At 32.3% G+C, this 25,070-nt stretch overlaps 1 protein-coding gene across 3 annotated transcripts; it reads left to right on the forward strand.

Annotated features, from left to right (window-relative positions):
* Window positions 1–517: 517 nt before the first annotated feature.
* Window positions 518–23,914, forward strand: LOC128986261 (neuropeptide F receptor-like). Of its 3 annotated transcripts, none has more exons than XM_054406527.1 (6): window positions 518–826; window positions 15,036–15,273; window positions 19,168–19,417; window positions 20,102–20,268; window positions 20,987–21,239; window positions 23,232–23,914. In XM_054406527.1, exons 2-6 carry the CDS (start codon window positions 15,112–15,114, stop codon window positions 23,606–23,608), a joined length of 1,209 nt encoding a protein of 402 aa, XP_054262502.1. In that variant the 5' UTR covers window positions 518–826; window positions 15,036–15,111; the 3' UTR covers window positions 23,609–23,914. The 3 variants fall into 3 exon arrangements, with proteins under 3 accessions (XP_054262502.1, XP_054262500.1, XP_054262501.1); XM_054406525.1 differs by lacking the exon at window positions 23,232–23,914 and adding an exon at window positions 22,713–23,045; XM_054406526.1 differs by lacking the exon at window positions 23,232–23,914 and adding an exon at window positions 22,021–22,221.
* The last annotated feature ends 1,156 nt before the right edge of the window (window positions 23,915–25,070 follow it).

Consider the following 25,070-nt stretch of genomic DNA (forward strand, 5'->3'; position numbering starts at 1 on the left):
CAGAGTTATTTTCTCTTGTAAAAGGACGACTAAGTTTTCTTAATATCCGATGATGAAGGTAAATAGTTTAAATATACAGTTTTGTTTAAGATAAAGTAGTAAAGGAGGGACTCGGGGAGCGAAAACTATTTTTCTTATATTGATTAAGTGTGGGGTTTATGTCAATGAGGTCGCGGGTTCAAATACCTCTAATCACAATTGTTAACTAATGATGTAACCACCCTCCGATCCTAGCCTGAAGAAATTTGTTAAACAACCCTTTTAGAGTCTAGCGTGTTATTAGTCAATGTTTTTATTGTCTAGGACAGGAAGATATGACATACAAATTGGGACACCTTTTATCATCCGATACTATACATTGAATGCCATCAAGGTCCTCTGATATCACTTCCATGTGTTATCTCAAGCTAGATAATGACGCAATGACCATGACATTACCAGAGCGCATGTGCGATTTTCTATGCGAACTTCGCCCACCAATGCTACCCGACGCCAAAATACAGTCCGCCACGACGCGCCGCATAGTTCACAACGTTTCTCGTCCTTAACGTTGAATCGCACGCGTACCTAAGACAAACCACGAGTTATGCAGTTAAAATGTTTAAGCGCTCTATACTGATATTAGCTCTACCATAAACTATTAGTTGTTTGTACACTGTACATTTGGTAACTACTCTATAATATTGGTTTAGAATAGATCTGCGAGATAAATTTCTTCAGCATTTGAGCCAATTTGAGTTTTAATTTGGACAGAAGCATCGGATTTCGGATCGTTTCGAAGAATTTAAAGTGAAATTTTATACTTGCAGTACGGATTTCATCTGAGGTAAGCTTATTTTTGTATTTTAGTTAGTTATATTTGAAATATTTTTAATATTATTAGCATTGTAAGAAGTTACTAATTAAAAGTACATTTTTACCTATTCTTAACTGATAATAGTCAAACTATGGGTTTTATTATAAAACGTAAATTCAAAAGAAAATTCTTTATATCGCTGTTATGACCTGGTTCCCTGTTATAAAAGACTTGAATAAGAAAAAAAAAATGCTTTGCAAGTTACACTATGAGAAGAATAATGAAGTAAATAGTACTTTATTTTAAAATATGGTGATGTGTTGAAGTTTCCCGTCTATTATTCCAGTTGTGGATAAGGTTTGTGATGACGACGTTTGTTTACTTTTTAATTGATTTAAAAAAAACTTAAATTGGTTATTGTAAGAATATTGGAAAATTTCTGAGCCGTACCAATGTTAATAAAATATACCTTATATCATTCTATAAGAAGCTATATAAGGGTACATAAAAAACAAAAATTTTAATGGTTTGAAAGGTATAAAAAATGTGAACGAAAGATTTTTGAAAGCACAAGACACTAACTTAGTAGTCTTCAGTTAATAAATTGTTTATAACTATAAATTTTAAAATATTTGTTTAAATGTTATATACGACCAGTAAAAATAAACCATCAGCATTTCATGAATACCCTTAGAATACTTTATGAATACTTTAGAACTGCATTTCTACAATACTTCATGTTAATGCTCGTAATAAACTTAAAACTCGATAACTGCAGGTGTTACTAGAAAAATACTAAATTTATGCCTTTACTTTTAGTAATTGTATTCAATATAACAATATGTTGGTAATTTAGCAATCATAACTTAACACACCATTTATTTAAAGGTAACTATTATAATAAGAAAAATCAACGTCAATCATTTATAGATGGTAACTTGTTTTATGCAAAGACATACTGAAACATCACTGTTACACAAATAGTTCTGTACGCTCGGGACTTCACATAAACCTACTAACTAAGACTAATTCTAAGACCAATGTTTGTTGTCTTCGTCCTTCAGTTGGTAAACCAATCTGTTGGTGAAGCCAAAACAACTTCTGTCATGAAAATACAAATCTAAATAAACAAATCAGTTATATATTTTACAATCTAACGGATAATAGATTATGGCAATGTTTTATTACATTTGCTTCATTTGGTAATTTTCCATGTACATATATTAATTACGTTTCTAGAAACTTCTGAGCTTCTAGAGTTGTAATAAAAATATACTATACATAATAAAAGTTCAATGCACATTAAAACCCACCAGGTTATAATTAGTATTGTTACCGAATTAATGAAAAGAAAATGTACATGTTGATTGCTTTTGGGGCAGATGCGTTATTAATGGTTTTGAAAACTACAATAAACAAACAATGAATGTACACCACGAAATGCAATTTCAGTAAATACCTGAAAACACCACAAAGTCTCATGATTACATTTGTCCTTTGTGTATAAATTGCTTTGTTCTTTCACCCAAATTGAGCGTTCAATACATATAACTTTTGAAATAGAAACAAAATATTATGCAAAATTATTTGATAAAAGAAATTTTTAAATAAATATAATGTGGTTTTTAAAGTGAACCATACCTACTTAAATTAACGATTGTCGTATTTTATTAATGTTGAGCTGAAAATCCAACTGTTTAAACATCTATAATAATGAAATATAATATATTAATAATGCGGGGATTTCAGTAAGAAAGTGCAGAGTGTTTTGGTTTATGAGGCTTTGGGTTCAAATACTACAAATGGGAAATATCTTTAGGCTTGTGAAATTGTCCAGCCCTCCAGGTCTAGCTTACAATGTCGGGTTCTAAAGGTGTTACGAAAAGAAAATGAAAAAAAACTTAAATTTTCTGGCTGCAGTTTGTTACTCATGAGTAATTTTTGTCAATATAATTGTGTAGTTCCAATATTACACATACTTAATAACTGTTACTACACTGTTTTAAATTATTTGATTAAAAAAATCAATTTTTGTCATTTGTATCATAAAGTTAATAGTTAAATATTATTAACTACACTTCTTTTACACATTCCATGTATTCTACCCTTCCAAATATTTTGGAAACAAACAACAAATAACCAATCAATGACAACACGCTTGTCAGAGGCAATGAATATGTAAATGAAATCAAATTATTTGTTGGCAATAAAGTAAAACGAGCTGCGCGTCTAGCCAGAGCTACAACACCCACTTGTACATTATTCATAACATTTTGTCGCTTGAAACATGATGAAGTGCACTTTGGCTCTAAACCTCAACTCTTAGAGCTTGGTGAAAACATTTGCATGAATATTGCGCTCAACTTTGCCAAATTGTATCTAGAAAAACCACCAAGGGATTAGCAATTTGTTGTGTTGCTTATATTTATCAGATTTTTGTGAAATATAAATAGATCATAGAATTATTATCACCAGAGGATTTAACAAAATGTCTAAAAGTACTACTACAGTTCTTCCAGGTTCAGTAAAAAGCTCAATTTGTTTTATATACAAGTATTTAACGTTTAATAAAAAAAAAATATTATGTCTGTTATTATTTTAATCACATAATCTTAAACGGTCAAAACGCATTCCAGGTGCGTATTTTGGCCGAAAGAACAGCAAATTGAAAGCGTAGAATTAGGTAAATTAATTTGAGAAGTTTTTTACTGATTAACCAGTTGTTTCATTAACCTCGGCCTTTTCTAAAATTCCCACTTAGCTAGAACCATTTAAAGCCATAAAAATTGTCAAACTTTATCAGTATGGGCAACCTTTGAAATGTCAGAACAATTTTTTATTCAGCTACTCAGTTTTTTTTTCTTATCTACGTCACTAGCGTTTTAGAGAAGACGAAAGAGAGAGTGTCACCCAAATGCTTTTTAGGAACATTTTCTAAACCCACATGTTTTTTGGGTGTGCAAGAAATCGAACCATTCCCTCTTCCACCGAAGTCCGTGTAGCTAACCACTAGGCTAGAAAAACACCTGATGTTTTACAACTATTAGATTATGTAACATTAACAGTGAACCACGAATACAAAGGATGAAATATTCATGCGTTAACTGGTGAAAAACAGACTTGCGTGTCAACAACAATGGTGAATTATCTACGTTTACAACACGGACGGCTGTGTTAACAACACCTGCATTTTCGCAAAAGATAAGGTTGGAGGCGTCCTCAAAGTGACATAAAAAACACGTTTCTTTCACCAACCAAGCTAATTTTTGATTAACTTATTTTACCTGTTGAAAAAAAAATGTAAATACTTTTGAAACTCTATTTAACAAATTCGTGTGTGGTTTTGAGGGCCAGGGGCATAGAAAAATCGTCGATTGGTTACGTAGGATTTTGTAATTCCTTATTTTTCAGCCCATTGAGTTTAATTCGTCTTAGCACATACGTTTTTTCGGAAACTGTCAAATGACAATAATGTAGTCAAATTACAAAAAACCTTTTATTTAAGTTAGTAATAATTTACCTTCACTTGATAAACCATAAACACATTGTCAAGAAATATCATTGGGATGATATTTTAATAGACGTAGGCCTATAGTGTTAATTCCCCAGTTGGGTCTAGTTTTTATTAGACCATAAAAGTCCGAGTCATTATTTTGAGGCTTATGGTAAAAAAGTGTCAGGATATTAATAATCCATTAAAGGTTAAACCATTAATCAACTGTAATATTTACTACTTTACTTAATTTTTGCGTGTTGTGTCTGAATAATTGTTTTAATGAATGGTATAGTTTCTAGTAAGCAGGTTAAAGTGAATACTAGAACACAAACATTATTTTTAGTCATAAAGTTGACAAAAGTTAAGGGTAGCAAGGCAACATGGAAAGCGCCGGATGGAAGTTGGTCATTGTCAAAATAACGGAACTTGTTGAATAAAACCAGGTGCTACGTCAAGCAAAGTATACCCTGCCTGCGAACATGTTTCAAACTCGTATATGAAATGCAATAAAAACAATCAAGTTAGTGTAATGAAAGTATAAATTTCACTAAAATCTTTCAAGGCGGTTTTCTTTGTATACACATAGTAACTTAATGTGCAGTGGTTATTGTTCGTCAACCAGGAAAACCTGACCTTTTCAACCCAATCTTTTTCCATTTACCGGATTGGATTTTCACTTAACCTGTAATTACAATTTTCGTATTTATTCCCTTTTTTAATAACAATGAGTAATATAGGTTTACCGCTTCAGGTAAGTTTATGAAGTGTTTTTTACATCAATGTTAATACCTTAGTATAAGAAATAAATAATAAATTTGACAAAATCTACCAAAATGTACTCACAAAGATGAAAACTACAAAAAAATTGTCTTTTATCCATAAGGAATTCTTAACGTACAGTTTTTTTTATTTTTTTTGTGGGGGGTTTGAAACCTTTAAATACACTAAATGATCTAACATTTAGCAATTAAGAGTCTTGGATAATTTTAAACAGCTGCTGAAGAGTTATTTATTGCCCGAAAATATCTTTCAAACATCAAAGTGATTATAATTTAAATATTTAGTACACTGTGAGATTAAAAATGTTCTTTGTGGTTTCGGATTTGCCCACCACAAGAGCAATGGTAATTTTGTAAATTTCAAACAGTCACTGAAGAGTAATTTACCAACTCAAAATATATTTTCAAACGTCAGAGTGATTGTAATTCAAATATCTAGTAGGCCTATACTGTGAGAATTGAAATTTTCTATGTAGTTATTCAATTGTTTTACGAGTTAGAGCTTCTAGGCTCCAAGGACTGTGGAGGCTACAAAGATAAATACATTCAAATGATTCTATTAAAAATAGAAATCTTTAATCGTCTAGAAGCTTTCAAGTAAAGTGTTTATGACTTTGCATCTAAGAGCCTTTGAAGATCGTAGGCACGTTTTCGCCAACCATAAACCAACGCATGCAATCTGTGTGAATTGTCAAAGTAGTCAACTCTCTTTTACATTATTCATATCGTCGCCTTAGAAAATCTCGAGTGCTTCGTACCAGACTATGTTTCACACATGTCGAGGCGTTATTCAAATCAATCGATGTTTGCCTTTGTATGGGAAAACCCTTTACTACTTCCTATTGACAATGGATATATGTATCTTATTTTCAAAGATTTAAGTGTATTTAGGTAAAGCATACTTAATTTAACAACGTTATAGAATGTTAACTATTTATATACAAAAATATAAGTCATAATATCCTGAATAAGATTTAAAATATAAAATTGACTGTATTACAAACAAGGTTACAGGTAGTATAAATTTCTAAAGTTGATAAAAGCGCAAATAAAAAAGTCTTTATTAACATCGTTTGCTGTAAAAATTCATACTCTTTGTCAATGCTTTATTAATACATATAGTAAATTTATAGTATTATTAATATTAATGTTTTATTACGTTAATATTACTGTTACTAAACGGAAAATAGTAGCGTTTTACAGAAAAATATATAAATTCAATATTAAGTTATTTTATTTACAGAATATTACTCTCCTCCCATAATTCCTAGACGATGCTTTAAAAACTTTAAATTCATTACTCTGTTTTCATTGTTAGGCCTAATTAGGGGTAAATTATAAGATAGTAAAACATTTTGAAAACTACCAACTTATAATTATTTTAATTTTTGAATGAAAGCTTGAATAATGTTTGTAGATCTGTGGATTGTTTCACCATAGAAAAAAATGTTTAATCAGGTATCTACACTTATACCTAAGCGTGTAGACTTTTTCCAACCACAATGTTTATATTTACTTTAAAACTTTTTCTAAAGAGACTGACGATAAACATTTCTCATTCCCTTTATTCAGAACAGTGATAATGGGAAATACGAGATGCATTTGTTAGCCTGGGGACACACTGTATATTATCATTCAAATTACACCTATATTACGACTCAATATTCAATGCATGACGCCCAGCACAGAAATGTAATTCTATTTCGAGAGTGTAGTATATTTAACCCAATTTAATTATCGGTTTCCAGCAATCACATGTTTTATTCGTAAATGGCGCTGTGAAAATTTCCGGACAGGATTGCTTTGATATATTCTACGTTACAGTAGAATATAGTAGAATTGTCTTTCTCGCCTCTGTAAAGACAATTAAAAACGCCGATGATTTTGTCTAAAACATGAAAAAAAGATCAAATAAATCATGTATTTCCATTAAAATGTTATAGGGAATTACAATAATATCGTTGGTAATAAGACTGACCACGTATTACTGTACTCTATTAAGATTCCAAGTATGTTTTTGACAAGAACTATAGGTTAACTAAGAATTCTCATACACCAACAAGCATAAATAAGTTTTAAAATACTGTTTTTATTTATGAAATACATTTTAAGAACCTAATAGTCTGCAAAATACTCGCATGTGAAAGGTAGACTTCAAAACACATTTCGATTATGTCAAAGAACCATCTTCTTGGAAGAACCCGTATTGTGTCGTCTGCAGCATCAATTTATCTCCAGTGAGCTAGGTACAATGGAGTATTATGTATGCTTATAACTTTTCAGTAAGAGAGAGTAAGTTGCTATCTTATTTACACAGTCCCATAAGTAATAATGCGTAACATTTACCTCAAAACACAACAATTATAACATATGTCTTTACCTGGTACATGATTTCTATCAGGTATACTATTCTCCAATACTAAATTAATATTAAATTGTTGACTATCCACACAGAGCAATACATTATTCAGTACGGCGGGGAATGGTATTATAGGGTGGTTGGCTCAATACGCATTGCGTTCACGTAAAACTAAAAAGTTATATTAAACTGTTAGCTGGTTTCAATGACATAAATCTTTTTGAAAGTTTTTAGGGTCGGAAATTCAATGGGTAGGAGTATTCCAATATACGTGCAGACATACATTTCCCATTTTTCAAAATGAGAAGCATTTATGTTAAATCGTAAGTGTCGTATTACGTAAATGTTTGTTAGAGAAGGCGTCTCGGAGACGTGTAATATTGCTCAATGTCACAACACCTGTGCCTGGCTACATGTGGGCGTGATTATGTGCTCAAATAGATCTCTGTTGTGACGTATTCTCAAATGTCTGACGTATGTTGTAATTGATCTAATGTTTTCTTTGGCTTATCACAGTGTTCTTCAAGGTTTTGATAATATCTCACTTTTACAATTATACATAATTACCATTGTCACAATACACCACTGTTCTGTAATAGAGTAGCTTAAAAATTACATTCATTATGAACAAAAATACGATGCTTAGTATACTGTATATTTTTGGGACAAGGACAAATCATTCGTTTACAATCCGTAACCAGACTAACGAGAATCTATTAGGAACAACCGAATATTTTGGTTCGTATAAAAATTCTTTGCAAAGCAAGTACAGTTTAAAAAGTAAATAAGTAGCAAAAAAGATACATAAATAACTAAAAAACTAAAATCATGTTTTTAAAACCAACAATATAGGCATACCAAATAAAAAAATTAAAATTATTTTTATTTCGCCAAAGAACATTAATACATAAACCCTTTTGAATGAATATTGAAAAATACCGTTTCTAATATAATAAATGTTTTGTATTTCCACAAACTGTATGATGATAAATTTTAATATAATATGGAATGTATGTATGTATTATCTATTTGCCATGTGATTGAAAATATATTTTCCATTAAGAATATAAAATTCTTAATTTGTAGTATTTTTCCGGTTCAAACTCACTTAAGAATCTAGTATAAATCATGAAAACATAATTAGAATCCGATTACATCAAACACAATAATAAACAACTTAATATTATTCCTTCATTAACATTATTCCTGCGAATCCTTAAGTATACTATGGGAATTTCAGTTTTAAAATATACTCGTATGTTCAATATTCTGTATCAAGCATGTTTTTAAATGACTATTGATTCTTTTTTTATACAATGCATTAGATTCAAACAAACTATTTAATTTTATACATACAAATTCGTTAGTTTTATTACGTAGTTGCACATCATGTTTTCAGTTTGGACTCATATAGGCTCATGCGTATTGCGTAACTGTCAAGTGTTGAGATGACAGATGATAGCTCAAGCGATTCCAGATGAGATCGAACGAAAAGCCTTCCGTTTCTAAAGGACATATCATTTGGTTTTGACGTGTGGAAACGAAACTCTATACCTTAGATATTTGATCGAATGCATAACTACATAAACAGTAAATATAAAATCAGTAATACAAAATAAAACTATTTCAACATTTTTTTTTTTAATTTTGAAAAAATAAAAAAACTTTATTTGTTTGTTAAAAAGTATTGAAAAAATTGATTTCTTTTACAATTTTTTTTTTCAGAATTACAAAAATTATTTGCTTGTTTAGTTTCCTTTATCCTCATATTAATTATTATTTTACTGAACCAGGTTAAGATGTTGATTTAAAACTTTTCTATTCCTAATTATAAATTAAATATGTTTTCTAATAAAATTCTACACATTCTATACAATCATTAAATTATAAAATGTGTTAATTCATATCCTTAGTTATTATATATTTACTGGGGAAATTGTAAAAACTTTAATGTATCTTGAAAATAATAATCTCATACAAATATGTGTAAATACGCTACAGGATTTAAAGGAGCTTTAGAAGAGAAGCAACATAAAAGAATTTTAAACAAAAAGGAAGGTTGTTTGACAGATGTGTCATTATTTGAGAAAACGTAGTGGCACAGATGCGACTTTACATTCGTAGGTTTACGTGTTTGGAGACTTCCTTTGGCATATTTGCATGTACTCTCAGAATCTTAGGGATCTTTTTGTATTTTATTTTTGTAAACCTTTCATAACCAAAAACACACCCCATCGTCGTCAAGGAGCCTAACCAATATTATAAAAAAACATGGGGCTTTACCATGGCGTTTTTTTCTACAGGTAATCATATAAAATGCATAATTTCTTTCTATTTTAATCATATTCAGTAAACAAACCCAAACCGTAACAGCTTAACATTTTATCTAAATTCTAATAAATTCAATCGAAATAGATTATCAAGAAGATTTGACAATACGGGAAAACTTTACGATTTATGCGGAAAGTAATGTAATTTGCCAACTGGGATTCCAGGAATATTTAAAATTTATGAATCACTAACCTTAATTAATTACTGCCCCTGCTGATTCCTTTGCTTGGTCTATATTATGTGGTTAGAAATGCGTTGCAAGCATCCCAGGTGAAATTATAAAAAAATACATTAAAGGTGCCTAAACATGTTTGCTATTGGAAATTGTTCTATAAACTAGAAATAAAATTAAATAAATATTAAACCTTCATATTTGATATTTAACCATTTGCAGTTGTTTATTAACAACTTAGTCAAATCCCGTATAATTAGAGGGTGATCACTATCTATGTTTTTGCACCTGCTTGGTGGTAGTCTATTACTACTGAGTAATAGACTCTTTGGGACATCGTTTCTATTAACATGTTTTTAATTTATTACATAACTAACATTTAGTTTTGCTTAAACATGATCTAAGAGATGTTACTAGTTTTACTCTCGAGATTATATAGAGTACAATCCCAAACTTAAAATCAAAACTCAAAACAGCTACCAAAATAATTATATTCCAAAAAATTATCTTTCTAAATGGTATTTTTAATAGTTAAAACCATAAGTGCTATGTTTAGAAATGCACAATAATTGAGGAATTATGGAAACATGTTCAGAACGCAACACTATTATTTTTACTGTTAATTTAGATTATAACATACACCACCCTAGGTTGATTGAACGTTTTTATTGTTTTTGAAATGTTATAAATTTTGTATTCTTCGCACACTTTAAAAGCATTCATTACTCACCTACAGCAACTATCTAGTGAAAAAATATAATTTATTGTAATTGCTATGCAGTAGCTCGATTCCCTCCAAATATAAATAAATAAAAAAATACGTTATAAGAGTACCTAAGATTTAAATGAACTGACTTATTATTTTAATTTCTAAAAATATCTCATTTCTTAGCAATGACGGTGGGAACCTTCATTTTCTATCAAGCAATAACAGATACATTTCCTTTTTCTCGTTTTGATCCAGGTGTTTCTGAACGGGAGATATTACGTTTTGATCGTGTTTTTGATATGCTTCAATCTTTTCCAGTTTAGCTGTAATTTTTCTACCTAGCTTAACATAATAATAATATAATCGGTTTTATCAGTTTTAAACGTGTACATAATGGGTTGGTTTTAGGTTTGTGATAATATGAATAAAGGATAGCTAAAATAATGCTATCACATCGTTATTTTATGTGATGTATTTTCCCACAACTGTAGTACTAACTTTAATTATTGTTGAGGACTTAACAGATAAACATGACTTGGATCTCTAATAGTACATATTGTATATATGAACATTTGTACATATCTTATAGTACATATTGTATACATTACATATTCAAACATATTAAAACACTGGTATTATCTTGCTCTATAAATTGACTACAACATAAGGAGTACAGTTTATAAACCAGGTATTTTTCATAGAGAAAACGATCCATCCTTCTGAAAGTGACGAACACAGTACATCCGGACAAATAATAGCTTTGTTAGAGATGTCGTGGTGAGCAATTGAGTTATGGTGAGGGCCAATTATTTGGTATAAGACACATTTATGAGATGTGACGTTGTACTTCACTTTATAACTTGACTTTTTAAAGATTACTAGTCATAGTAGTAGTAAAATATGACAAAAAGATAGTTGTTTTTGTTATTGCCTAAAGGTATATTATTGATGTTAAAATAATGCACTTTAGCATATTTACAGCAATTTAAAAACCAGTTTCTTTTTGTCATTGAAATTTAGGTTACATTTTCAACATGTTGAAATCGTATAGCAACAAGGTATTGCGTATTGTCTAAATGTGTTAAACAAAATATTGATTGACTGCCAAGTTGTTAAACAATCTTTTTAGCACATAAAACAACTCGTGTAAATTTAATCCAGAGAAAAGGAAAATGCGTTAGATTACATTTACAACATAAAATCTTCAAGGATATTTATTTTAAGAGTGATAAAAACTAGTTATTTTTTTCATAAACAGCAGTGACAACAACTTTGCTACTGATACCAAATGTGCAACATCTTTTCTCGCTAGCAACCAAAGAATACTCAGCCTGTTCTTAAAACATATTTTACAGCCTCCTACATTATTCATTTGCTTTATCGCTCTAAAAATCTTCAAAACACCATGTTATGGCACAGTCTTAAAGGGTAAAAAACTAAATCTAGTACTCTCTAGTAAACCAGAGACAAAATTAATTCAAGTCAAATTGTAGTAAACTTCTTAAAAATTGAATTTTTTTATCTTATAGCTACACTGTTATAGTTTGAGCTTTGATACATTAGTCTAGTAAAGAGAGCAGTTCATCAACCCAATGAAAGAAAACAACAGAAAATAAAAATAAAAATATATATTTATAAAATGTATCGTCATATCATTGTAATATTAACTCCAGATACAGTTAATGTAAAATTGACTACAAATTGCCAGGCAAAATGTTTGGTAAGTACATGGATCTTTTAAAAAATAAGGTAAATATTTATTATCTTTATTGTGTTTGTCGAACAAACGAAAAATTTGATTTCTGAGTAAGGTCTAATTAATACGATAAATACATTGACAATTATTTATACTGTATTCCTAAATAACGTATATAGCAGCGTCTGGGATTTTTCGGCTGGTAGCCACAACCTGTAAATAGTTTTACAAATGCTACTACCTAAGAAGTTGTGTATTTTAGTTTTACTTCTGTTTATATTTGTTTATTGTGACATGGATAATCAAGTTGAATTTGGTTAATTTGGCTGAATAATGACTTATTATTACGACTGTAATTGTAGAAAATAAATTCAACCAATTGAAACAGAATTTTAAAAAGAAAAGAAAATAGGTTCAAATAAAATACCATATGTTTTAGCTACTTGGACGTAAATTTGATTACTAATGGATAATCCCACATTTTCATAGTAATTAAACAATTTTAATTTTTCATTTTTCTTTAAATAAATCCATACATTATGAACTGAGAATAATTAATTCAGGGTTGAAAAGAAATCCTCCCACGGCAAGCATTAAATACAATATTAAACTCATTTACATTTTACTTTATCTCACGTTGAGTCCACCGAGTCAAATTTTTATTATTAAAACTCGTGAGAATATTTAAATTAGTTCATTAACTTACATAAATATTTTATTAGTATACCAACACCCTTACTTAATAAAAACACTCCATAATAATAATAGTCTACTTAATAGTTAATAAAGTAGCCCTAACCCTAAATATTTTTATGATTTATACAACAATACTATACTAAAGAATACTATACGAACTCTTTTTTTTATATTGAAAACTCTATAATAGGTTTGGAAAACCTCATTACTAATTCAGCAAAGAGGAACATTGGAAGACCAATACACACTTTAACTAAAATATTCAATATGAAGTTAAAATTTGTTAACGACTTCCATTCTAGATATAGTTCTAGTTTCTAGTTAGTTTTTTTTTACCCACCAAAACATACATGACACCGACATAGGTTAGTCTTTAAAAGCCTGTTCAAAGTAGTATTCAGGCCTACTTGACTTAAAAGAATGACATCAAATTATGTTTTGGTCTATAAAAATGAATATGTCATTGTGTTTTTGAATTAAATTTACTTGCGCAAAATGCTAATAATAAACTACATGGTGACCTTAGAAATAGAATTATATTGTTATGAACCCTAACCTTTTAGCCTAAGTGAAAGAAACGTCTTTAGCTCATACATATATCTCCAATCAAAATATTTCCCAGTGTTTTAATAGATTCTTAAATTAAAAATGTCCCGAAAGAGGAATCTATTTTTTTATATTTTTTCTACTGTGATAATAAGTGGAACTACTTGTTTTCACACGGGCGGTATCAGCGCATAGAGAAGATAATTAAAACGTCAAATACACGTGATAAACTCAATTACCTTGGATAGTTTGTATACATTATAAGCTTAAGTTTTAGCCAGTGGCTACGAAACAGTTTAGATAAATAGTATCTATTTAACATAAAAAAATTAAGGAAAAATTAACTTCTCATTCGTATTCATAGTTAAAATTGCCCACTATTTTGACTTTTCAGTTGAGCTAAAATTATCTGATATCATGAAAATGTTGAAATGTATTAAATTGCAATGAGAAAATATGTAATCAATTTAATTTCATGAGTTGATTATTTATTTATCAGAAAAAAAAATTTTAACAAATTTATCTAAGGCACTTACAGTTGAAAAGGATTTATTATTTAAACAGACAACAGGATTTTGATTACGTTAATATCAAGCATCATAGCGATGAAAACAATAATAAAATATCTATTTTCCTTAACAATGACGATTGCGAAGCTTATTAAAACCAAGATTTTTTCTCAATGAGAAATGAACTCGCAATTTTCCTTTTTTTCAATATTAAAACCTATTATTATTTTGATAATCAAGGTACCCATTTTTACTGACACGAAGACTATTTACTAAAAGGTTTTAGGAAAATTTAAGAAATACGGTAGCAAAGCTGGATGTTAAAGCGAAGCTCTGAGTCAGGCCTAATTCCGGAGCTTTACAAGTTTAACTAATGAAGAGTCTAATTTCAAGAAACGTTAGCTTGCCACTTCCAGAACCTCTAATTATAGCCTACGGCTTTAAATTAAATTTGTTTTTATCTTTTCACCAAGCATACCTAATATAGACATGTCAAATTACTTTAGCGAACTAAATATAATTTGCTTTAAATTAAATAATCAATAACGAAATGAATTTTCAATTTACTCTTCATATTTACCTACCTTCAATGTTTAAGTTAAAAACCAGTTTACTGAAAATGTGGTATACAAAAAAGTATGCGGTTTTTTAAGATTTCAATATCGCTCACAAGGCTTAAATTGTTATTTTTTTTTATGGTAAAAAAAAATTCATTATAAAACTTAAGAAAGAGATTACAGAAATGCCCTGAAACATATAAGGGTTTTAGTATAAGAATCTCTGTTAAAAATTTAAAGTTATTTATTTATTGCCAACAGATTTTACCAATTTACATTTTACATTTGAGTTCATTCATGGTGTTTACAGAATACAAAACCATTCTCAAATACATGCCCGTATTACAATTCCATTGTTGAAAACCACTCACACCAACACAATTTTCCAGTTTGACACCGGAAAAGCGAGGTTCCCTCCATTTTCCACGCCATCCGAGATGGCTCCAGCAGAAATGGCGGGAAGGGATGAACAATGATCGGAGTTCTCAAATGCTGTGTGAAATCCGGGGCATCAGCAGTATCAAAACTTGCCTTTCCATGCAACTAAATGGGACTTTCAACTTCAGCCTGGACGAGGCGATCGGTATCCTCATCGAGCATCAGAGACGCAACAGAAATGTTGGACAGGTAAAATTACTTCAATTTGTTAGATAAAATCTGTTAAGTGTATGAAAAATACAAATCAATACATACTTCCATCGTTCATACAATATCTGGGATGACACGCAAACTGAACATTTTCCAACAAAATAATCCAAAGAAATTACTTGCTGTTTAGCCAAGTGGTTATAGCTCGCCTTCAATGAAAAGGTCACCGGATTGATCCTGAGAAAAGCCTGCAGCTTTTTGATGGTTCAAAACTGGACCTAGCTGATCATTGGGGTTTAGTGATGATCTTGGCTAGTAGAAAAAAAACAGCAAACTTTGTCAATAAAGCTAGACAGATGATCTTACTTTGTTCTACACTCATCCTTCACTCATATTTTGGTTCAAATATGCACCTAGATTGCGTCCCCATCGCGATTGATAGTTATAATATGATGGATATTCAAACAAAACACTCTTCACGCATGACCTAGTTCAATCCAAAACCAAATTTGATTCTTTCGCCTTACATTTCTTTCTAATTCCAAACACCCCCTCCCACAACTGCCCTACTGGGCCTAAACCAAAGATAGTGTTACCAGTATTCGCATACCTTTTCTTCTAGGGCCCTCTTGTCACTCTGTTCTATCTAATCAACTTCCTTCCCAACCAAAGAAGCATACTTGAATTATTCCGGTGTTGAGAGAAAATCACCTAATATTTAAATAAACATGTTTAGCTTTCTTCTCTGCGAGATCTGAAATAAACATAACCATTTTGTTAGAGTATATTTTGTATTTTCAGGGATTGATCTATGAACTATGCAGCTAAAGGTTATTTTAAGAATATTTTATTTAATTTTTATTTTGTGTGTATTTACGCCAATGGCATTTTTACATTTTGAAAGGGAACGGCCCAAACCCTGGTCTTGTTACTATCTAACGTCGACCTTTTTGTTAGATAGCATCATTAATTCATAGCCTAATGACAAATGGCATCTAGCATATAGCATATAACAGCTATTCTAATTTCAGAGTTCTCTTTCCACTTAAAGATCAGTTAAGTGTTGCCTCTGGTTTAGCATGGACAACACGTATTTTATTTTACAATTTCAGTGAATGCTTAATTATATCAAAAAGGTTAGAATATTTGGTTCCATTTCCCAGTGGGAAAATATATTTTTCCTACAGTTACCTAACAATGTACATGTTCTCTCACTGATTTGAGAAAGCAAAGTGGCCAATTCGCTCATCAGTGCAACATTGTCTCACTATAATTGCTTTGTCTCACTCCAGATTTGCAACGTAAATGCACGAAATAGTGAGCGCGTAACATGCAGGCAACGTCGTATGCGCGCGAAATACGTTGGCAGCACTGGCTGTAAATCAGCTGGTCAGCTGTTGTACTGTTGTATTTGTCACTTCACATTAAATGTTATATTAAAAGTTCACTTCTGTGTAAAAATAGGTTATGTTTCTTCACCAATTTATTTGTTTTATGGTAACTGTAGGAAAAGTATAATGTGCAACTCGAGTTCAAAGTACAATTGCCTCACTCGAGAAACCATTCCTCACTCGCCTACGGCTCGTGAGTAAGGATTTCTCTCGAGTGAGTCAATTGCTCACTTTTCTCACTAGTTGCACAAATAACTATTGTTTGTTTAACTAAACATTAAACATATAACTAACTAAAAAGAGAAATTGTTGAATGTTAAATAGTATTAAGGATTATCACTTCGTTAGAGACATATTTGACAATTACGCTTTAAAAGTTCAACCGCGTTGTTTGGAAATAAAAGTTTTATATTGCAGTTAGTATGAAAACTCTCGTTGTAATATTGTGGGAAAACAACAATATAGTCATGAGTTATATTGTTGATCCACTGAAATGCACTAGACTCTCCAATTATCAACTTGTTTACAAACACTCAACCGAATCAGATTTCATTTGAAATGTCGTCAACGTAAACATCATTTACATTTTCAATTAGGATAACAATATTTTACTTTGATTGTCTAGATAGACTTAGAAATTACGTAAAGCTCGTATTACGTCGTATATCAGTATGCCAATGCTATTTCTATTAAATTTAGCCTGTCTTATTTTATTGTTATTATTTGAAATGGGTTATTTCATAACAAATAAATAAAGGTGACATTATAGATTTTATTATAAGCTACTTTCATGGTATAAAATCCACTAAATTTTAAACGAATTAAAATCGAATTACAGTAATTGTATTAATTGTTGGTATGTTTAGTAAATTACCTATTGCTGGCTATAAAGTTTATGTTTTAACTATTTACACTGTATTAATCCTTTATTAGAATACTTGGTTGGAAATATCATAGTGTGACTATACTTATTGATGGTATCAAACATAATCATCTATAAGATTTACTTTAAATTGTATACTGATAAATAAGTAAATTCGTAAAGTTAATAAGTAGAGTGTTCTTAAGACATAAAATCTTTAATCTTAACAGCTTTGAACTTTTAGGTTTTAATCCTAGCAAGTCTGTCAATTCAAATAATAAATTTGTACTGACAAACTGTGTGAAAACAATAATGATGAAAGTATTTTTTTATGATTTTAACGCTGTTACATAAAACGATTTGGAATTCGGTATCATGTATTAACAAGAAAAAGATCGATACGAAATAACGCGTTTGGATTCATATGATAAGTGTTATTAAAACTCTAATGAAGTAGATACCATTATATTTAAATCCATACTTGAACCAAATATTTTATTTCTAGTGAATTATTGATAAATTTAAAAAATATAAATTTAAAAAATTTGAATTTTTAATGGCTATATCAATAAAAGTAATAATTGGATTCCCCCCCCCCCCCCAGGTCCGATTTAGTCATGTTTTGTGAAAGGTCAACAGTGTTCTGGTTAAAACAAACGAAACTTGTAATCGATCAGTTTATTGTGAATCTCAACTGATAGCATTGAACATCAACAACTAGTTTTTCATCGTCAAAAGGATCAAGCTTTAATGAAGTGGACAAGTCCTTCAATTACACTGGTTGCACAAAGTCCTACGCACGCTCTTTCTGCTTTACTTTGAAGTTCAGTTAAACATTATTTTCCAGGAAATATTATTTTTTATTCTCGATCAAGGTTTGCTTATATAAGTATTAATGTAAAGGCATCGGTTGAGCATCAATCAATTTAGTTAAAAGTCTGTATTTTTTCTTCTTTTTATGTCCTTTACATAAGAATAACCTGATGTAACCTTTGCTCTATTAAGTATTTGTACTGTTGGTATTTCTCTACAATATAAATTTTTTTATTACATTTAAGTCAGTAAAAGTACACTGTAATAAAACTTACTAGTTATACGAATTGCTAATACAACCAAAGTGATCCGATCAATGACCAATGACAAATTAGGAACCAATATGTTGGTTGCTTATTATATCCGTTAAGCATACCCGGGGCTCAACACTCCAATTTAGAGGTTGCAGGAGTTCCGAATGACTAAGAGTTGGTCCCAACATTTATTTGGACAATTAGTGTAAAGGGGTGGAATTTATCCAGCTCAACTTTCTGTGAAATCTTAAACCGAAATTTCTCATTGAAACACATAAGATATCATCTATTGGAACGAAAGTACAGTGTTATGCCATTTCTTGGTGACAAACAGATAAACAAATTTTTATTTGTTTCGTAGTGTTAAGAATTTTTGTTTAGTTTTAGTCCTGTTTTGAGTCAATTTGTAAACCAGTATTGTTAGTGAAATTCACTCATGAATATAGACCTTTTTATTTATTATTTTTATTTTATTTATTTATTTGCTGTAGCTACGATTTTAAGCCATGATTTTCAACCTTGACTCTATCCTTAACATTTTTAAACATCCATACAACTTCCCACTTAAGAGATCAGTCATTTTCTTCTCATTCATCTTGTCTGCACTCTACAGGTGACAGAGTATGTCCTGATAGTCGTCTACTCCTTCCTCATCCTCCTCGGGCTCTTCGCCAACCTTGTGGTCAGTTTCGTGGTCGCCAGAAGACCTCAGATGCACACCGCCAGGAACCTGTTCATCGTCAACCTCACCTTATCCGACATGACCCTCTGTGTCATCTGTATGCCCTTCACACTGCTCAAGATAATCCGACGTCAGTGGGACATGGGGGAGCTGCTGTGTAAACTCGTCCCTGTACTGCAAGGTATGAACATGACACTATTCAGTTTTTAAATGTCCTGTCTTACTTGGTACGGTTAATAGGGAAATGTGGCAGGTTTCAACTTTTTTACTGTTTTGATTTAAGAATCTTCTTGTGGTAGTCAAAAGAAGTATTTAGTCCTGCACTTGGGTCAAATATGTAACCAGATCGCATTAATACTTAGGATGTCAAAGTTGGATAACGATTGAAAATGTTATAACTACAAAAATAAAACAATTTAACCATTTAAGTGGTCGTTAAGTCAGTTTCAGTTCAAGTCAGTTTATTAAAAAATAAAGTTTTCATTGAATCGTTGATTTATTTTCTAGTATGTTAGGCCTCATGTTTAACCAAATCATAACCCTCTCATAATATGGATTTGAATCTCCCAAAATGTTAGGACTTTCTTTTGATTGTTTAAGTGTTTCAAATAATCAGTATATTGCATTACAAAAATAGATTCAAGTCAAATACGTGAAATAATATCATTACAATTACTTTTGAATGTTTTGTTGACATAGATTATGTATTTACTATATAATCAAATTTGTCATCAACATTTGCTTCTAGAACGGAAAAGATTTGCATTACAATTTATTATTAAGTTATAAAATAATAAATTTTACAATATCGAGGGTTTTTAATACCTTAGAAAGATATTTAAATTTGCCCACCTCTTGTCCACAGGTACCAACATCCTAGTGTCTGTTGGGACTATCACAGTGATCGCTTTAGACCGCTACTTCACCATTGTTCACACACACAACGGCACAGATAGAGCCAGAGTCGTGTGTTCCATTGTCTGTGTGTGGCTACTTTCACTAGGCGCTACTCTGCCGATATTCTTCTATCAAGTAAGACTGAGTTGGTGATATGTTAACTTCAAGTGAAGTGGTTTGAATATAAGGTAGAGCAGAGTAAATCGTGTATTTAGAACTCACCGTGCTACTTCATTTACATTTAAATATGAGGTACCGTACCTAATGAGAGTTGACGTAGAATTGAAGGGAGTTTGTTTGATAAGTGTTTAAAGAAATAACAATTGAACGGAGTTCAAGTATTTTCAGAACGAAAACATGTACTTTACCCAACTTTGACAGGTAATACTTGACGTTTTGTAGAAGTTGGATTGTAGTTTTCTCTTTAGTACGTATTCGTGGGCTGGATGTAGTTTTACCGTGTTTAAGAAGTATAAAGCAGCATTTTTTTTGTAACGCATTAAAATATTATAATTGGGTTTTACTAAGAATTTCGAATGTTCTGGCTTAACTTTAACTGAGTCACGTCCTTAAGATTTTTAGATTTTTCCCTTGTTAAATAACATTGGTTTTATTGTGTACTTCGGCTAACCACCTCAGAAAAGGTTACTTAGAGTACTATATGGGGTATTCAGTAAAAGCCCATTTACCAAATATTAATACATGCAAATAGGCTTGATACAAGTTTTGATCACCAAGATTTCTTTTTGACCAACCAAATTAATAATTAAGTGCGTATTCATACAAATTTGTATTAATTATGTCAAACAACTATTAGACTCGTTCGTTGAAATACTAAAATCCTAATTTTTAGGTGGTCGAGCCATTCAAATTCCAGGAGGTGGTGTTGTACGAGATGTGCATAGAGAGTTGGCCCTCGCAAGAACTGAAGTTGCTGTACTCTGTCTGTATTCTGCTGATACAAGCCGTCATCCCCGCCCTGGTGGTGGTCGTGGTCCACGCCAGGATATCCTCACATCTGCACGCGCACGCCAAGACTCAGCGGGACTCGCGGAGAGCGCAGCGCGAGCTGGCGAGGAACAAGAGGACTACTGTGCTGCTCTCGGGTAACCTAGTCATACCAATCCAATAAGTTATCTTGCTTAGTGAAAAAGAAACAGTTTTGAGGCTTTTTTGAGATAGAACTTTTTTTAAACATGTTGTACCAAGATTTGAAGATACTACGGTTTGCCACGTCTTTGAGATGCAATTAGGACTGTAGGAAGCTTAATGTAACTATACAGGCTTTTAAAATATGGTTTAAAAGTATAAAGAAAGCCCATAAAAACCGAACAAGATGTTTAAACACCTAGGTTGGAAATTAAAATGCCGAAAAAAATTTTCTTCGTAATTGTATGATTTTCTGGAACGGGAGTAGAAAAAGGTGATCAAAGATTAATGTTCAATAAAAACTGGCAATGACAAAAAAGGCTGATAAAAAAGTTTCGATTTACCTACTCCACGCCCTAGAATAAAAAAGAGAAAAATAGCGCAAGGAATCTAGAAAAATATTTTCAACCTGCTAAGACAATGTATTATGAGTATTCATAAATGCCCCTTTTTGAAGGAGAAAGACAGAAAACTATTACATTCTTGGTACTAGGTATCCAGCGTTGCAACTTTTCATTCTTAACCGGCATGAAATGATAATGGAATAAAATTAAAATCCTTCTTTATTGAGGTGAACTTAGGACCTCATGGTCCTTTCTTGCAGTTAACCTCTCATCATGCAGGATAAAAATCGTTAAAATTAATATTCAATAAGAAAATCGCTGAATTGTGTACATTCCTATTACCGACCAAATATGAGCATTCTACTCAATATTTCCTACTCATCTCATGTTCCAGTGGTAGCCGTGCTGTTCGCTGTCAGCTGGACCCCCCTGGGTGTCTTTTCTCTAGCCTCCGAGGTCATATCACCTCCTGACTCCTCACAGTCTCTCTACGTCACACTGGCCGTATGTCACGTGATCTATAAGTTATCAATCCACACCATATAACCTACTCATCTCATGTTCCAGTGGTAGCCGTGCTGTTCGCTGTCAGCTGGACCCCCCTGGGTGTCTTCTCTCTAGCCTCCTAGGTCATATCACCTCCCGACTCCTCGCAGTCTCTCTACGTCACACTGGCCGTATGTCACGTGATCTATAAGTTATCAATCCACACCATATAACCTACTCATCTCATGTTCCAGTGGTAGCCGTGCTGTTCGCTGTCAGCTGGACCCCCCTGGGTGTCTTCTCTCTAGCCTCCGAGGTCATATCACCTCCCGACTCCTCACAGTCTCTCTACGTCACACTGGCCGTATGTCACGTGATCTATAAGTTATCAATCCACAACATATAACCTACTCATCTCATGTTCCAGTGGTAGCCGTGCTGTTCGCTGTCAGCTGGACCCCCCTGGGTGTCTTTTCTCTAGCCTCCGAGGTCATATCACCTCCCGACTCCTCTCAGTCTCTCTACGTCACACTGGCCGTATGTCACGTGATCTATAAGTTATCAATCCACACCATATAACCTACTCATCTCATGTTCCAGTGGTAGCCGTGCTGTTCGCTGTCAGCTGGACTCCCCTAGGTGTCTTCTCTCTAGCCTCCGAGGTCATATCACCTCCCGACTCCTCGCAGTCTCTCTACGTCACACTGGCCGTATGTCACGTGATCTATAAGTTATCAATCCACACCATATAACCTACTCATCTCATGTTCCAGTGGTAGCCGTGCTGTTCGCTGTCAGCTGGACCCCCCTGGGTGTCTTCTCTCTAGCCTCCGAGGTCATATCACCTCCTGACTCCTCACAGTCTCTCTACGTCACACTGGCCGTATGTCACGTGATCTATAAGTTATCAATCCACACCATATAACCTACTCATCTCATGTTCCAGTGGTAGCCGTGCTGTTCGCTGTCAGCTGAACTCCCCTGGGAGTCTTCTCTCTAGCCTCCGAGGTCATATCACCTCCCGACTCCTCGCAGTCTCTCTACGTCACACTGGCCGTATGTCACGTGATCTATAAGTTATCAATCCACACCATATAACCTACTCATCTCATGTTCCAGTGGTAGCCGTGCTGTTCGCTGTCAGCTGGACTCCCCTGGGTGTCTTCTCTCTAGCCTCCGAGGTCATATCACCTCCCGACTCCTCGCAGTCTCTCTACGTCACACTGGCCGTATGTCACGTGATCGCCATGTCCTCCGCGGTCTCCAACCCCGTCATGTACGGCTGGATGAACTCCAACATCAGACAAGAGTTGATGCAACTGCTGCCGTGGAAGTGTGGTAGGAGTAGTAACGCTGGGAGGAGTGTGGCGGAGGAAGGGACCACAAGAACTGTATTACCCCCCACCACCAACAACCGGAGGGAAAGTGTAAGTCTACTGGTGCACAACGGAGACAGACACCCTCCTAGATCTAACACGGTGCTGACTGAATTGTAATGTCTGTGATAATAGGTGAAAGGTGTAAATATATTTTAAATGTTTTGACATGTAAATATATAATCTTAATAATTTGTGAATAAATTATCTCTTTTAAGAAATACATCTTTTATTGCAGTGCAACGTAATGGACTCTAATAATAAAATAAGGAACAGTATTTCAAGCTTGATTTAAAACTACGACAAAAGAAATTAAAATATTCTCTTTTTTGAACTGTAAATGTTGTGATATATGATAACTACTGAAACTGTTAAAAGCTACTTATCGAGATAAAATAGGATATTTTTACTTAAAATGTTGTGATTTTAGATTCTACTAAAACAAAAAAAAAGTGTTGTTAAAACATTTTGATCAAACTTTTATGCCGTGCGATGTCGTGATATAGTTTATAGTGGTATTAGGTTACAATTTAGTTTAAAACCCTAGTTTTATTTTTTTCAATTTGGTCCATGCATGTAGGCCTATATTTTAAATCTGACAATGAGCTTTAAACACGTAATAATTTTGAAAACAGGTTCCCAACGTATCCCAGTAAATATATTTTATTTCAATATTTATAAAGGGTTTAATATGAAACTATTGGAATTATCAAGTTTATATTTCATAAAGGGCTTACCTAATAGGCCTACTGATACCCTCCTATCCTTTTACATTTTTACTAAATAATTATGTTAATTTTAAAGGAGTTATTGACTATATTTTTTTACCCAATTTCAGAGTACAAGTAATTGTGACCTATTTGTTCATGTAATTCTAAACCATTACACCGATGAGCTTAGTGATGCATTTCACTTACAAAGGCAAGCAACACTGTGAGCTAATAAGAGCCCTACTTAGCTCACAGCCCAGCTTGTCTATAGCCTGTGTCATGTGAGATGGCCCGGTCCCTCAGCACTCATAATGCTAGGTTAATGAACATTCTCATTAGCAGCCTACTGTAATGCAATGTTAATGTCCTCTACGAGCTTCAATGATGTAATATGTGTTGTTCTGCAGATGTTTTCATGCTGTTTTTATCTTATGTGTACAAAGATATTTTTTATTAAATTATCCAAAGATATTGACGTATTTTGTATTTTATATCTGCCTAGCTTAGCTATCTATAATATCTTAAATAATCTTTGTTATGCTAAACCAGTTAAAATTAACTGTGTTTGGAAGTTGAGGTTGACGAGTGTAAGTTTTTTTACATCCAACACAAAATAAGTTATGCTAATTACTTTGCTCTGATGAGAGTTCCATCTTTAAACATGTTAGAGTGTTTAGGATCTAAGAAGAAAATTATTTAATGAATGCACACGTATGATTGGCAAATAAAATACTATCAACTAAAATATCAAAAAATGTAACTAAGACTTTGAGTATTTTAGCGAATTTCCCTATAAGGAAGTAGCTATTACCGTAGGTGGCACGGTAAGACCTAGACCCGGGACCGATTTACTTTTTCATTTTGATGTCCCC

This window comes from Macrosteles quadrilineatus, unplaced genomic scaffold (genome assembly GCF_028750875.1).
Source record: "Macrosteles quadrilineatus isolate MER2022 unplaced genomic scaffold, UCM_ALF_1.0 Scaffold_2__2_contigs__length_208266976, whole genome shotgun sequence".
In the NCBI taxonomy this organism is placed as follows: Eukaryota; Metazoa; Arthropoda; class Insecta; order Hemiptera; family Cicadellidae; genus Macrosteles; species Macrosteles quadrilineatus.